Source organism: Colius striatus, chromosome Z, assembly GCF_028858725.1.
Source record: "Colius striatus isolate bColStr4 chromosome Z, bColStr4.1.hap1, whole genome shotgun sequence".
Lineage (NCBI taxonomy): Eukaryota > Metazoa > Chordata > Aves > Coliiformes > Coliidae > Colius > Colius striatus.
Window position 1 is genome coordinate 9,876,004 of NC_084790.1, and position 17,500 is coordinate 9,893,503.

General features: G+C 36.5%; 1 protein-coding gene across 1 annotated transcript in view; it reads right to left on the bottom strand.

Moving 5' to 3' along the window:
* ADGRV1 (adhesion G protein-coupled receptor V1) overlaps positions 1–17,500 on the bottom strand; it is a 270,716-nt gene that overhangs the window by 41,314 nt on the left and 211,902 nt on the right. Inside the window, exon 87 of the mRNA XM_062018552.1 lies at positions 11,295–11,452. Within this exon, the coding sequence (XP_061874536.1) occupies positions 11,295–11,452 (158 nt within the window). The remainder of the gene's footprint in view (positions 1–11,294; positions 11,453–17,500) is intronic.

Genomic DNA, 17,500 nt, shown 5'->3' on the forward strand with positions numbered 1-17,500 from the left:
TTTTTTACAGCATTACTACATCTTTTTTTAGTACTAAGAATGATGAAATATTTTATTTAAGCAAGTTAATCTACCCACTCCTTATATATCTATGTACTTATGTGTGTATGTATATGTGCATATATCACGATCCTGACTGTTTATTTGTCTCTCTAAAATATCTCCCCTTTTATTAACTTCAGGCTTAAGAAACTTTGGCAGAGTTGATGACTTACTACAGACAAATGCAGCTTACGCAGCTTTAGTGGCAGTTTTTTAGAGTCTGAAAACTTGCCATATTCCAGTCTGGCATTTGACCAGGTGAAATTACATATACTCAACTTACCAAATAATTAAATGTTTCCCACTTCCTCCCTATTGCTGAGAAAAAAGATAATTTTCCTTATTAATTTATCTATTAAAAATAGTTTTTCTGCACTGCTTACTGTTCTGAGGGCTGAGGTACATTGTAATCATTTTTTACAGGTAGTAAAACTAGTTATACTACAGCAGGGGAGTCCTTAGAGTAAACAGAAGATTTTTCCCAGTGATTTACATAAAAACATTGGTGGTTAGAATTTTAAAGTTAGGCTGCAATACTTTCATGACAGGTTTAGATTAGATTACAAAATTTATGAGCCAGGAAAAGTATCAAAAATATGGAAAAATTCAACTACCTTCATGGGAACCTAAACGGAGCTGTATTGGAAATGAAGAAAAAAGTTTATCTGGCCTGGCCTCCAACAAGGGCCAAAGACGTTGGCTAGATGTGAGATGTCTCCCAGCAATTCTCCTGTTTACAGTCCAGGACCTTCCTGAACCACAGTTTCTTTCCATTTAGTAATCTTCAGAGGACTTCTCTTACACAAATTCGTGTTGTATCCACTATAGTGAACTTTGGTAATTGAAGGTATCCAGTAGCATAGATTCTCCACAGGAATCACATAAGATTCAGGTAATAAAATGCCAGATTGTTCTTTTTCTATCTATAGAGTTAGAACTATTCCTTAACTTTATGTATTCGGTCTGTTTCATTACAAGACTTCGAGGTAAACTACCTGAGAGTTTTCTTCCTTCTTTCTACATCTGACATTATAGATACAATTCTCAAAGACAATGTATCTGAGCAATGAAAAATGTTAAATAGAAATTGATAAATTGGAAATCATTAAATAATATTAAAACTCTGAAGTGTAATGCTGAAAATGTCTTTGCAGCAAACATTTAGACAATTTAACTGTGGAACATAATGAATGTACTATGCTTTCATAAAATACCCAAATGTTTTTATTCTCACCACTGTGTTGGCCCATAAGATATCTTTTTCTATTGCCTGTAGTGTTTAATTTTTTTTTTAAACAAAGTCAATAAAAAGAGCAATTAAATAATATGGCTTTAATGATCTTCTGAGTTTACCTATAAATATTTACTATGTGTCTTCTCCTGCTAATGTAACTTTAATTGCTTGTAATTCTTCTTGGCTAGACATGAAGACCTGTTGCAGACTTGAAAGATCTTTACAACCACTTTTTCCCTAGGTAATTGAAGAGAATGTAATACTTCACAGAATTTCACTGATTTGTGGGAGACGTAAATTAGTTAAACATTTAGAGACTATTGCTTAAGAAGTCATGGGTTAATCTTAGGAACAAAACCCTGAAAATACCACAAACTTTTTTTTTTTAAAAAAAAAAAAAGAAACACTTCAATAACAGTGTTCTAAATTCTTCTGGCTCCATTTTCAGTTACTTTTGACAAATTCTATAGAAAAGGAGTTTAGTGGCAGAATTCTCTGGCCAAAATAAAGAAAGTAACAAATTTTGCCAGTGAGTTCAAATGAGAAAATACTGCCACTGCCACCAACATGCAATCAGTGACTCAAGACAAAACAGATGATTCCAGATTGGGAATGCTAAAGATATATAGAATTTAACAGTATCTGATACCAAAGATCAGAAAGATGGTAGGTGTATTTCCTTGATATCTAACTAGATAAAATTATTTATTGATAACTGGTAGGAACAAGAAGCAGTAAACTAATTTGTTAAATTTGTTTGTTTGTTTGTTTGTTTATATTTTTTTATCTGCTGCTCCTTGTGGCAAGGAACAGTTTAAGATTAAAGAATACCTCCTAAAAGAGAAGCATTTCTCCTATTAAGAATAACGTGGACAAGAGGAAATGGGCTCACATTGCACCAGAGGAGTCCTAGATGGGATATTAGAAAAAACGTCTCCACTGAAAAGGTTGCTAGACATTGGCACAGGCTGCCCAGGGAGGTGGTGAAGTCCCAATCCCTGGAGATATTTTAAAAACTGTGTTGATGAGGTGCTGAGGGCCATGGTTTAATGATGGACTTGGCAGCATGAGGTGAGTGGTTGGACCCAAGGATCTTAAAGGTCTTTTCCAACCTAAGTGATTCTATGATTCCATGATTCTAAGACTACATCACTACTACAAAATAGTACAGGGCTGGCCTGTCTTAATTTTCCATTAAATCATAGGTTTTCATCAATCTTGTACATCTTTAGGACAATTTGTGGTCTAATCAAATAACAGACCAGGTATCTTACCATAGTTTATGCTACTATTATTATGCAGGGAACATGGCAAATCCCGGAATAGCTGTAAATTGAAATTAAAGAAAAATTGGAACCCCCTTATTTCCATATGAGAAAATTATTTAGAAGTATTATGCAAAATATTAAATGAACTCTAAACTCACAACCATACAAGCATATCTCATGCAAATTAACGTGATCCTGCAGCTTTCATTAACCAAAGAAACCTAATTTGGGTATGTGAAGCAGAGTGCAAACAATCCAAATCACATGAGTGAAGATGAAGCATTAAAGTTATTTTCTTATGCAGATCTTTGCTCTTTATTACACAGCTTGTAGTTATGCTTGTGCATTTTGTCTTAAATGTATTTGTAAAATCTCTGAGGTAACCAATGATTTTTTTCCTAATTGGAACAAAAAAGTCCTCAGAGCACTATAAAGACAAAAATATATCGAAGAGGTGAAGAGTACTGTGAATACTGTACATAACTCTTACTTCGGAGTGAGCTGACATCTGGTTCTTGATTTCTAGATGCATATTGTCATCTCAAGATTAATGCACTACTACAATTAACTGTTACATCAATTCTCTTAGATACATGATATGTATCTTATAACTTGAGAAAAAGATTTTAGCATATAGTTCACAGGATAAGGGAGACATGTAACAACAGGAGAGATCAGCATCACTTTCTGAGCACAGAAGCATGGTTGGAATGTCCTGCACTTGCATAATGTATGGCTTATTTGTTTCTTGAGAAGATCAGTTCATAGTAGGTATAGGTGGACCATCCAACATGTTCTGTCATGATCAGGAATTGCATACTACTAAGACAATAAATATATTTTTAAAAATTATGGGAACCAACACACAAGGTGGTAGTTAAAAATTTACAGCTAAACATCTAAAGCATTGTCCATGAAATTCTATTTTGTCAACATAAAGTTTTAATCTTTAAATTAATTCTGGTATGTTTACAATGATGATATTTGAGTCAAGTAAGTTTTACTGCATACTTGTGTGTAGAGCATGGAAATTTTGCCACTATATGTTCAATGTGGAGATCATCCACAAAGGTATTATCAGAAAAAAAATACAGTTCATTTCTCAAATATTTTTGTCTGCTACATTTTCAGGTAGTTTTTGAGATTACAAAAACCACACAAACAGAAAATAAAAGTGTGTATTAGATTTCTGTCTTATTCATCTCCAATTTCTATATTTGCATATTAGGACCATAAAAAAAAAAGGCGACAATATTTTGTATGTCTATTTCAACCTCTTGTTATTTCAGCCAAATATAATCATCCTGCTTTATACCACCTGATTTTTTTCAAAAGTGGCCTTTCTTTTTATTAGTTCACCGAAAGGCTATTTATCCAATGTACACTTCTCACTTGGCTCATGTCAAGGCTAACTTTTCAGAATTTAGTTTCTGTACATTGCAGAATAATCAGTCAACAGAACACACTTGCTGAAAGGCTAGCAAATCAAATCAGTCAAAACTAAAGTCTCTTTTCTAGAAAACTCAATGCATATCTTTGTAAGAATGTACTAAAAGAGTATACTAGTAGAGTTTACACTCTTTGCAAATAAACTTTCACACTCAGTTTTGAGGAACACAAGCTGCTTGATCAAAGAGACAATTAATCCTTGACCATTGCCCCTTCTTCTAGCCTTCTGTTGCTATAGAAAATTCCCCGACCTAAGCAAGCTACTTCAACTGCCACGTAATACAACATGACTAGTAACAGACCAGTTCTAGAGTAATATAAGAAAATGTAAGAGGACAACCTCAAGTATTTGGTGTTCCAGACAAGAGAATGAGAAGTGTGTATATTGCTTAAATTAGGATTTAGCAAATGCTATTTATTTCTATTTCTTCTCCACTACACCTTCGTTTTAATCATACTCTTTCATGGTGATACCCCAGGCATAAGAAAAGAGTGTGATAAGCTCTGTGGGAAGACCACACACCACTACCAAAGGAAATAACAATTCCTAAAAGCAGAATTTTACTGGATGAGCTGTCCTTGGACTGTGATGTTTTCTTGGAAGCCTGGAAACTACCAGAATAAAGTATGAGAGATGTGACTTTGCATTTAGAGCACTAGGAAGAATATATGCATGACGGAAAGGGAGGCAGAATCATAGAATCACAGAATGGTAGGGGTTTGAAGGAACCTTTAGAGATCATCTAGTCCAACCTCTCTGCATCTAGGTCAGGTCATACAGAAATGTGTCCAGGTAGGTCTTGAAAACCTCCAGAGAAGGAGAATCCACAGCTGCTCTGGGCAGCTTGTGCCAGTGCTCCCTCATCCTTAGAGTTAAAAACGTTTTTGCTTAAGTTCAACTTTTTGCGTTCCAGCTTCTTTTCATTGCCCCTTGTCCTGTAACTAGATACAGCAAAAAAAAAGTGATGCCCCAACCTCCTGACATCCACCATTTAGATATTTCTGAATATTAATGAGAACTCCCCTTAATCTCCTTTTCTCTAATCTAAATAGCCCCAGTTCCCACAGCCTTTCCTCTTGACCTGCACCTTTTAATACATGTAAGTGTTGACAGGGTTCCCCCTTGGTTTTCTCTAGGTTAAACAGCTGCAGGTCTTACAGCTTTTCCTCATCAGAGAGATGTTCCTGTCCCCTGATCATCATGGGAGCCCTTGGATGCTCCCTAGAAGTTCTCTGTCTTGAGCTGGAGAGTCCAGAACTTGACACAGTACTCCAGATGTGGAGCACTGTGGACCTCCTCATAAAGGCAGAGTAGAGGGGGAGGAGGACCTCCTTCAACCTGCTGGACACTTTTCTTAATACATTCCAGAATGTCATTGACCTTCTTGGCTATGAGAGTACATTGCTGGCTCATGTTTATTTGCTGCCCACCAGAACTTCCAGGTCTTTCTCTACAGAGTTGCTCTCCAGCAGGTCAATCCTCAGCCTGTACTGGTGCATGGGGTTGTTCCCTTCCAGGTGCAAAACTCTGCACTTGTTGAACCTCAAGAGGTTCCTCTCTGCTCAACTCTCCAGCCAGTCAAGATCTTGCTGGAAATCAGAGTACATGGTACAGCTAATAATGTTATATGGTCTGGTACAACAAATAAATTAATATCTGTGTATAAACATATGTTAAAAAGCCCAATTGAATCCCATGTTTTTCCAAGAAAGTAGTGAATCGTTTAAAAACAGATTGTTTTTGCAGTTACCAAGGGCTGTAATTCTTCTCTTAGTTATGTATGGTGAAACCCAGCACTGTTACTCTGCTCTTAGTAACAAAATTCTGTGGGAGTCACCTTTACTGTGGTTAACTACAAACTCACTGCTCCTACTGACAAAACAGAATACTGCTTGCTAAATTCAGAGAGATATTCTACTATAGCAGACAGAATTTATTCTAATCGCTATACAAAAGTAACTTGGTGGCCCTCTATGATTGAGACTGCCCTGCTAAATAAGGAAAGAGGAACTGATGTAATCTATCTTAGCTTCTCTAGAGCCTTTGACACAGTCACACAGAACATCCTTATCTCTAAATTGGCAAGACATGGGTTTGATGGATGGACTACTTGGTGGCTAAAGAGTTGACTGGATGGCCACATCCAAAGAATTGCAATCAACGTCTCAATGTCCAAATGAGGATCAGTAACAAGTGTCTTTTAGGGGTCTGTACTGGGACCAGTACTGTTTAATACCTTTATTAATGAGAAAGTTGGACTGAGCATGCCCTCAGCAAGTTAGTGGGTGGGATCAAGCTGAGTGGTGTCACTGATATGTTTCAGGCAGATGATGGCATCCACAGGGACCTTGAAAGCCTGAAGAAGTGAGCCCAAGTGAGCTTCATAAAGACAAGTGCAAGGTCCTGCACCTAGGACGAGGCAATCACCAGTATCAGGACAGACTGGGAGTAGCCTTGTAGAGAAGGACTCGGGGTTATTGGCCAATGAAAAGCTGAACATAAGACAGTAATGTGTGCTTCCAGCCCAGAAAGCCAACCATATCCTGGTCTACATCCAAAGCACTGTGATCAAGCACTGTGTGGTCAAGGGAGGGGATTCTCCTTCACTACAGTGAGATCCTCCTGCAGTGCTGCATTCAGTTCTAGGGCAACAACATCAAAAGGACAACATCAGAAGGAGTCAGCAATGTACCCTCGTGGCCAAGAAGGCCAATGTCATCCTGGGATGCATCAAAAAGAGTGGCCAGCAGGTCAAGGGAGGTTCTTCTGCCCCTCTACTCTGCCCTGGTGAGGCCTCATCTGGAGTCCTGCGTCCAGGTCTGGGCTCCTCAGCTCAAGAAGGACAGAGAACTTCTGGAGAGAGTCCAGGGCAGGGCCATCAAGATGATCAGGGGACTGGACCATCTTCCTTATGAGGAAAGGCTGTAGGAAATGGGGCTGTTTAGTCTGGAGAAGAGGAGACTGAGGGGAGATCTTATTAACATTTAAAAATAGCTAAAGGATGAGTGTCATGAGGTTGAGACATCCCTTGTTTCTCTTGTATCTAGCAACAGGACAAGGGGTAATGGGATGAAGCTGGAACACAAAAAGTTCCACTTAAATGTAAGAAAAAACTATTTCACTGTGAGGCTGAGGGAGCCCTGGCACAGGCTGCTCAGAGAGGGTGTGGATTCCCCTTCCTTGGAAGTCTTCAAGACCCGCCTGGACATGTTCCTATGCGACCTGATCTAGGTTGACCTGCTTCTGCAGGGGAGTTGGACTAGATGATCTCTAAAGGTCCCTTCCAACCCCTATTATTCTATGATTCTATGATTTTATGACATGAAGCTGTTGGAGCAAATCCAGAAGATGACCACAAAAATTATCAAAGGCTGGACCCCCTCTCCTGTGATAAAAGGTTGAGAGTACTGGAGTTGTCCAGTCTGGAGAAGAAAAGGTTTCAACCAGACTTTAGAGCAGCCACCAATGCCTAAGTCAAGCTTATAAAACATATGGAGAAAGACTTATTACTAGGGTCTGTAGTGACAAGGCAGGGGGCAAAGGTTTTAAACTGAAAGAGAGTAGATTTAAAATGGATAAAAGGAAGAATTTCTTTTAAGATGAGGTTAGTAAGAGATGGGAACAGGTTGTTCAAAGAAGTTGTAGATGTTCCATCTTTAAAATGTTCAGGGCGAAGTTGGACAAGATTTTAAGCGACGTGATCTAATGGAAGGTGTCTCTGCTCATGGCAGTGGGGATGGACTAGATGATCTTTAAAGATCTCTTCCAACTCAAACCATAACTGTCATTCTGTTATTCTGGATAGTTCAAGATGAACCTTCTTTGCACCATCAGCTAAGGTAACCTTCAGAGTATTCCAATAAGGGAAAATGGTGTATGAAAAGATGTGGCCTCTATTTTTAACTTAGTCACTTTCATATTCAACTTATTTGAAAAAAAAACCCAATATACACTAAAGATGAGGATAAACTTTATTGTTTCTATTCGTATTAAATTCAATTTAGTAATAGCCTTCTTCAAGTAGAGATCACAAATCTGGAACTTCAGAATTACCAGCTATAGTTTAAGAGGCTCTTCCTACAGTCTATGAAATGACAAAAAGAATGTAAATTTAGAAGCTAGAGAATAATATTTTTCCCTTCAGATCTCCATATACAACCTTTTTTCAGTTTCATTGTAAGGTGCATGTCAGTGACCTTTTCATTTTATTTTTATTGACAACATTCTGTAATGTTCTGCATGAATTATTGTAGAATCCACACAGGGTCATCTATATCATACTGCAATTTTAACTGTTTTCTAACTGAATGACTCTCAGAAAGGGAATAACCAATACTAGTTCAATATTCACAAGCAAATAGGTGTTTTTACGAATATCTATTGACTATATATGCCACTTTTTCCTTTCTGCAATACTCTTTGCTCTCTGGAATTTAAATGAACAGATATTCACAATTAGTAGTGAAAGTGTATTCAAAAATATTTTTGTCTATATTTACAGCTCTCTACACCTGATATGTTAGAATTCTTTACATTTACCTGAATTCTTTTTCTCTTTCTAGAAAGGATAACTGAAGGAGAGCAGATAGATTTTCAAAGCAGCAATTTTTTCCCCATTACTCACTGCACTGTTTAAACTGAGAAAGTCCTGTAATGAACCTCAGGCTGGAGGCTGGCAAAAGTTTTTTTGCTGTAGGAATTCATTGTTGTGGGTGACTAAACAGGGAGTAAGTCAGTATGGGGATGACAGACAGAAACAAGTTAGAATAAGAAACTAAACTCAGACAACTGTGGCTTGGTAGCTCCACCTTTCCTCTGCTTTTGGATGAAACAGAGACCTGGTATATACATTGCCATAACAAAAAACAAAACAATGGGTGCCTTTGCAGCTTAAGAAGGCAATATTGCCAAAACACTTCCCTGTCCAATACGATCATGTAAGTTGAACTTAAGCCAGAACTTGGTGCAGGTAGCATCCAGGAGCCTCCCTCTGCTGCAGAAGCAAGATAGTATCATGCAGCTGAAACGTTTCCCATAGCATCCTCTAAGGTGGTTGCAATAACATCCCTGAAGCAGAAGCAGGTCCCACTGAGTTTATATGAAAATAGAGTCAGTGGAATGAACTTGACCAAAGAGTGAGTCATGTGGCAAGATTCAAAATTTAAAAGTGACAAGAGGTCTTACAGATACAAGCTGCCTTTGAATATATCTTTAAAAACACAATATACTCATAAATCATTAAAAGTATTTTAAATGTACTACCATCATCTCAGATTTCAGGAAAGAAAGTCAGAAAGTCAGAAGCCTTCAGCTAACAGTACCATGTTATATAGTTACAGGCAACATTTTAAACTCTAATAATGGCTGGTCTTTGTTTCTGGAAGCTTACACTATAAACACAGCTACACAGAGAGCTCTTATATAACCCAAGGCATTGCACACCTCATCAGGCAGCTCTTTTTCTTCTCTAAAACAACCTCTTGGCAAGTTGCTCTCACCCACACTGCACAAGATACTGTCATGTGTGCTTGCAGAAGCCCTATGTTAGCAAAAGGTCAGTTTGCCATGCAGGTGCACAAGCAGTAAAAGTTACAACCTGTTTTTTGAAACAACAAAAAAGTTATTATTGAGATTTTACTAGACACTTCTCCTCCTGATGTTTTTTTCTTTCCTTCTGGGACTCAGCATTCTCTATACCATTTTCTGGACTCTATTGGAGAAAGAAAACATTCAGAATCCTTCATGAAATCAAATAAAGTTTTGTTTCCACTTCATTATTTAATTTCTTTATGTCAAGCAGATACAACTCTTCCTTGTGTTTTCTGCTATTTTGCATTCCAACGCTATTTATGATATTATGGTATGGTACTTTTTTATTCTTTGGTTTAACGGCTGTGAGACAAGCCCTAACCTTCAACATATGAATATGGAATCTCTAATCATACAGATATATTTTTAAAAGTATTTATAAATAAATAAACTGCATTATTTAAAATTGAATAAGGAGTCACTTTTGTGATTGCTCCAGGCAGTCCCTTTTATATCACAGAGAAATGAAAGAGTAAAGTGCAACTCAGGTCTTGATTATGGCAAGCTAGCTTTATCAGATCTTATCCAAATACATATAACTCTTAGTCAAGCTGGCATTTTATCACTAAAAAATAAAGTAATATTTGAAGAAATGTCCAGATAATAAAGTTAATATTTATTTTCATTTTCTTATAAAAGGAATATATTTCTGTGACTCAAAATGTGGGAAAAAAACTAAAAACAAAATAAAAAACCTATCCCTCATTTCACAAAACAATTATCATTGAAAATTTGACTATTGGAACAAGACACCTAGACTTTATAAATCTGAATAGTTGCAAGAACTGGACTGCTCAATGGAAATTTTTAATAATTCAATGCACTTTTTAAGTTCAGATGCTATTTATTTTAAATGCATTGGAAAAAAATGATTGAAGAATCTTTCAAAAGTTTACAAAACATAACTGGCTTCATGCAGTTAGCAAGAAGCCAGATACTTTTATTAAAATCTGTGTATTTGCACTTGTTTATAAAACTCAGATTTTCTTCCAAAAACTACAAAAACAAAAGAAATATTCTAAGCTTCCCACAGAGTGTCCTATTATTATGATACCGGTCTAAACTGCTGCAACTTTATTTTGGGAACATTATTGTATTTGTTCTGACAGAGGAGGCCGACCGATACTTCCTGTTTTGCACAAGACAGATCTTTTCTTTCAAGCACGTTTCAGTTGCAAGTCATGCTAGGAAATTTGAAAACAGACACATTAACTCCCAATACTCCAACATGCAGCTTGCACATGACAGTGCAGCCACCCAGCATACTGCAAAACCTAAGGTCTGGTAGTTGCATGCATCACCTGGGGCTGAGCAGAGGCGCACAGCACGCGGTTGTACACTATTGCTACCCCATGCACAGGTAATCACTGCTCCTCCCTGAGAAGAGGCTGTCCCACCGAAATCAGGCACCTACACAAAGTGCTCCAAGCAGAGTGGTGCTGTGTTTTATCACTATTCTTTTTACTAGACTAGATATAACCGGTGATATTAATTTCTTGTTTCAAGTTTAACTTTTTAAAGACAGTTATGGATCTGCACAGCTTTCACCATTGAAGTACTTTCACAAACTTCAAAGAGACCATTAGCATGATTTGCCTCAGACAGTGCACAGGTATCTCTTGAACTTTGGCTTCTAGTGGGGTTTTCTGAACTGTTGAGAACAACCAGTAGCATTCTGAAAGTTTGCATAGGGGCAGGAAACAAATTCTACCTGCGGCATTTGTTCTTCCTCTGAAGACATCGTCATATGCCTTCCATTGCGGGGTCACCTGGTAGGCATGGATGAACACCACAAAAACCACAACCAAGCACATTAATGGCACCAGGGCAGCAGTGAAGAGAGCAGCGTAGGCATTTGGAATGAAGCACCTGATGGAAAAAAGTGGAAAAATACACTGTTGATAAATATAAGAGATACCTTGAACTGTAGTTAGTGAAATTTCAGAAACAAATGCTTCTGAAGAAGGATATGTTTTCCAAAACTCATATTCTTTAACTGTATTCCCAGAGTAATCTTAATATGGTGCATAGGGTACCTTAAAAGTACGCATGTTGTATTTTAGCCTAATTAATATTGGACAGATTTAAGCTGTTGCAATGGAACAAATTATATTTTAACAAACTCCCTGCATGCTATATTCATTTAATGTGATCACTCTTAGTCACCAAAGTCTAAAAGGGCATTATGTAATTTTCTAAACTTAGCTCCCGAAACCACAAATTAAATTTTGAGAAATATATTTTTAAAATAAATGAACAAGTCTTAAAGGCAAGATAAGTACTCCTTCCCAAGTTGTTGGAAATTGTATGTCATTTTCACACTGAAGTCAAATGCTCACTCCCTCCTATGTTTTTTTTTTTTTTAATTTTCTCGTCTCTTCTTACCCTTTGCATTTATTAAAGTTGTAATTATTTATGAAGATGTGACAGGAATACAAGTTATTCTTGAAAAAGAGTCAAATTATGCATACAAGATGATGACTTTAAGGATGAGGGGATGATAGTTAAAGAGAGCTCTCAATAGTATGAGAGATCAGGGGTTTCTGTGAACTCCCTGGAGATCAGTGTGTCCTTTACAGCTACTGACCTGCTCCAGAGATGACGCACAACAGAGAAGCCCAAGGGACTTCCCGGGAGTCAGTATGTCTAGAGATTATGTGGTCACTGCTATTAAGAGGGTGTAACTCACCCAGCCCTTCTGTTTCTCAGGTCAACTATGCTGAGTAATTTTAGAGCCAATGCTAGTATAATATACATCTGAGAAGGGCCCAGGTACACGTTCCACCACTATACCTGGTATACCTTCTGGATTCTCTGAAGTGGACAGGTGTGCTCTGACCAGCAAGTCAAGGTGACAATCATGTTAGCTTGTCCACAAGGTAAATTGGGCCTGCTTAGTAAATCCAAAATCATGTCTAGCTCAATTTACATACCTCTACAACTCTCTTCAGAAGGTACAGATTCAGACAGATACTCCAACAGGTTTCTTTCTGGACATAATATCTGATCCATTTCATCCTTCTAATTGCTAATATTTCTGAGGCATGAAAGCTATTTTTGTTCCTCAAGTGTATTCTTGAGTGGGTACATTTAGCACTGAGACATAAAGACACGTTACCACAACGTAGGCTGGTTTTAATGATTATACTAAAAGACAAGAGTCTTCAAGTAGAGTCTTCTACAAAATCAGATCTATATTCCAAAACCTATAATTTTTTTCAGTTTGCATATGTTTGTATTTAAGAGATCATATATACTCTTAAAAAACTATCTGAACATCTTGAAAGTTTTCTATGAATAGGCTGCATAAAAGTGAAAAGTTCGAGAGATGGGTCTCTTTTACTAATATCTCTAGATACTTCCTCTAAAAAAAGACACTGAAAAGTTCTGTGGAAAAGAACTACAGAAAACCAAATTAATCTACAAAGCTCACTTTGGACTTTTTTCTTGAAAGCAATGGTAAGCAATTCAACAACTACCACTATTTCCTGTAAGTTTTATTCACATATAGTAGTGTGACAATATATGTTGAAAGATATATTTATTCTGAAAATCATACATGATATCATTACAGGGACCAACTAAAAATGTTTACTGAACTTCATACTAGGAGTATGCATGTATTATTCCATTACCACAACACATTTGTCATGTAGAACTACTAGGTGTCTGGTACTCCTAGCATTGAATTGAAATAGAAGAAAAATGCCCCAAAATGTAACTAAGTTGATGTTCCAGAACACAATTGTTCTGCAGGACAAGGCCTAGAATGACTGGTGTGGAAAACTGAACAAACTATATAATACAAGCCTCATTTGTTTAAAGAGAACTATCTCCTGCACTACAGACTTCAAGTAATTTCTATGTTGTTTTTTTTTTTAAATAAAACAAAGCAAACATCAGACTTTGTAAAGTAAGATTTTAATCCATGAAAGACAGAACTATTGTGTATAATGAAGGTACTTTTGTATTTCTTTCTTGGATGAGTAATTATAAGGTTTTTGTTTTGTTTTGAATCTAAGAGAAACAAAAAATTAAAACTACCAGCTGAAATGGATTACTCCTGGGGACAAGTGGGAACAAGAAAAAATAAATAATGTTAGTTTCTTCAAAGACTTATTTTATTACAAAGTTTCTGTGACTTCCTAATAACATTTCTATTACCAAATTGTACTTTTTTTTTTCCTGTTTTCAGATGTTATGCTACCAAGTTACATCTCTTCTAGCATCAAAAATAGAACTGTTTTGCTTTCATCTCCAGTTGCCTCCATTCTTGCCCTTCTTGACTACTGTTATCCAATTGGAGAGTCCGTATTTGGATCTGTTTGACCACTTTGTTCTGACCACTGACTGTTTAGATCCTCAATTTTGTTTTGATTGCTATAAATTTCTCTGGTAACCTCAACAGTAATATGGATGATTCTCTTTCACTACTCCTAACTAAACTAATTTCTTTCCACTATCTTCAAAGCTCTCTCTGGTAACCTTGCAAGGTACTACACTCATGGTGTCACTTTTCCCATAAACAATGCTCTATCTTCATCTCCACTGTCCCTAAATAACATTTTTTTTCCCCCAACTGATGAGAACATGAAACGCATTCTCCAAAGTCATGTGTAGGTCTATAATTCTATAAATGAAATTTAGAAACAATTGTTTTCAGTATATGTCCTCTCCAAGGTGTAGTTCCATAATAGTATGTAACGATTTGTTAAAAATTTTAGAACTTAAAAAAACCCATAAATGAGAAACTGTATGAGGTCTTTTTCCTTCAGTATGAAGCAATAAGACACGTACTTTACATATTTTTTGGTACAACTAGAATGATAATCATCTTGAATATATAAGAATTTTTTTCTCTTTTGGGAACTACTGCAGGTAGTTCATTTAATCTTAATTGATACTTTTAAATGCAACAAAATTGAGAGTTCGGAACATAACAACAGACAATATAATAATTCCTTTGGAAAAGATATAATCTCACAAAATTATGTACATTTAAAACAATTCATTGATTAAAACAGTCTCATTTTTTGGCCAGTCAGAGTCAGGGCTTTAACTCAGTTTTGCTTTTTTTTCCCTTCTAATCTATAAAAATGATTACTGGCTTGTTTTGTTCTCAAGGAAGCAAAGCATGTTTATCTGACAAGATGTATACTGAAACTTTGTTAGCAGAATTACATAACTGATTTTTAAAAATGAAAAAGAAAATAAAAATTAACATTGCTGAGGAAATTAGAGCTATTTAAAAAGTTTGAGAAGGTATTGAATAAAACAAGTGAGATATTTTGTGCCTTTCTAAGCAAGATTTAAATTAGCACAACGCATCAAAGACAGTTGCATTCCTCTATTATCATGTCTTGAATTTTAAGGATAATATTGTTCTTGAAACTATGGAAAGTGAAGCTTGATAAAAAATTGAAAGTGCTCTTGCTGATCAAATACCTGCAGTTTTCACTTTGTTTTGCCAGCAGGCAGATAACCTTTTGACCTTTATTTGTCATGTGAGTTTCCCTCCAGGTCTTATTACTATTGTTGTTGCTAATTTTAATTTTTTTTTGTTTATTTTAATTTTCATTGTAATTATTTAATCTTGGGCACAAATCTCAACAAAATCTTCTCCCTTGCTTTAGGCACAGATGGTTGGAGGGCAGCCTGGCACAGAGAACAGGAAATTGTGGCACCATGTAAGTTTGCTTATATTGCACACATTAAACCAGGAAAGTAAAAGGCAAAGGTCAGGTGAATTTACACTGATATTTGTATTTTATCACCTCCATTTAGAGAAAGAAATCTGTGTTCCTAAAATAACTGAGCAAAAGACAGAACTCAAAAATTCATGGTCAGTCAGCAAATTCTTCACAAGATCATGTTAAAATATTTAAATGAGCAATTTGTGTTATGAACTTCATACACCTCTGTAAGTTTGCACATTATCGGCTTTCTTAAAAAATAATTTACTCTGTTCCAGATCTTATCTTTGTAGTGGAGGAAGGCTACATTATCTTTGAGTTGGCAGTTCATATTTGTTCTTAGAAAATGCTCAGCAATTTTCTACCAAGTGCAGAGCACAACAGACAATGGAAGCGGTTTTTGCCAACAACTACTTGTTGAAATACTGAAAAAAAATCTGACAAATTATCTGCAGCAAATTGTGTATGACCTATATCTAAGCAACATACCAAAATCTAAAATGTCTTCCTTTTATGAACTCATCCTACAAGACTGTATTTATTATCTGCTTCCGATGTTTTGGGCAGTCTAACAATTTGATAACTAACCACTTTTGAAAACATTATAGGTTTTGAATAGATAGAAGCTCTAGGCTTTTAATTTCAATAGACATTCATTGTAACCCCCCAAGAGGATCTGATCTCTCGCATTGCATCTCAGAAATACCACTGGGCTCAGTTCTCAGCTATATCTTTGCAATTTCAGCTGACAAATTTCTCGTGTAGGCCCACGTCTAGTGCAATAATACTTACAGGAGTTTATACTGCTCCTTCTGGCCTTGCTTCCAACTTTCTGTTTGTTTTGGAATACTGCTGTTCATTATATCAAATACCTTTGCACCTTTCAGGTGTAAGGAACAAACCCAAAGCAGTAAGCATCAAGAGAATGTTGTAGTATTTTGTTTCCCTAGCACCAAGCTAGAGGCCTTGATCCACAGACACTTCACACGTACCTCAGGATTACTGATGTTTTATACACATAGTCATCCAGCATGAAGGCAGAATGAATGAATGCAGAGCAGCTCATGTGCCACTGAGCTTTAAAGCAGAGTGTTTTAAAGCAAACAAAAGCTAATGCTCATTTACTTTAAAAATGCATGCAGGAAAATGCCAGTTTTAGCAACTGTTATAAACCCTCAGGGCAGATAACTGTCAGCTTTTGCAGTGCCAAAGCCTCCTGAACCTGACACGTTCTCAACCTGAACAGATGTTACAGTTCCACAATTCATTTTATTTTGTAGCAGTAGTCATTTTCCCCAAATACATGAAACAACAAGATTAATGTTTGTGCTGTATTTTGTTTGCCACTCCCCTGACAAGGAAAAAAAACACGCAGATCATTTTGATTTTTTTTTAAAGGCTTATGTTTCTACGAACTGATGTAAAGCCAGAAAGTAGATGTTAAGCTTAAAATGAGTAGATAAGATTGTAGATATTTCTACTAGATTGTACAAAAATTCACAGTCCCAAAAGCACATGAATTTAGACCTATGTCTTCATTCTACCTTATGCAGTTTTCCAGACTATCAAGAAGTTAGTCTAACAGACTAGCACAGACTAAGAGACTGCACAACACCTTGAAAACATAGACTTAACACTTTTAAAAACTCAGTGGAAGCCTCAATTAGGGAAAGTGACCCAATCTGACGTGCTTTATGGCTGCCTTGTGCAACAGAAGGTAGTGTAGCATTTATTTGTTGTTTTTGGAGGGGCAGGCAAAAAACGATTGCATGTGTAACAGATGTCATCTTGCTCCCTAACATTGCTGCAACCGTTGGCTTCTGATGTTATCGTGGATGCAGAGATGGGATGGCTTAACACAATGAAAATTTGAAAATATCTTTTAAGTGCCATCAGAAATGACTCATTGTCCATTTGTACCTTTTACTAAAGGGATTGTACCATAGATGAGAGCTAAAAACCTTTTCTTTCTGTAAAAAAACCTTTTCTCTATACCACATCCCATTTCATTACTGCTTGATGTCTGTCTAGTCTGATAAAGAGCAAACAACCTCTCCAAGAAACCTCCTTCAGTGCCTCACTGCACTTGCCTCTAGATACTATTCCCCATTACATCATAAGTGTTAAACTTAACTCTTGGTGCAGTGTATTGCACATCACATCTTGGAATAGAAAACGTGGATGTGGGAAAAAGATTTTTCCCTTGTTTTCTGCAAAACTTATT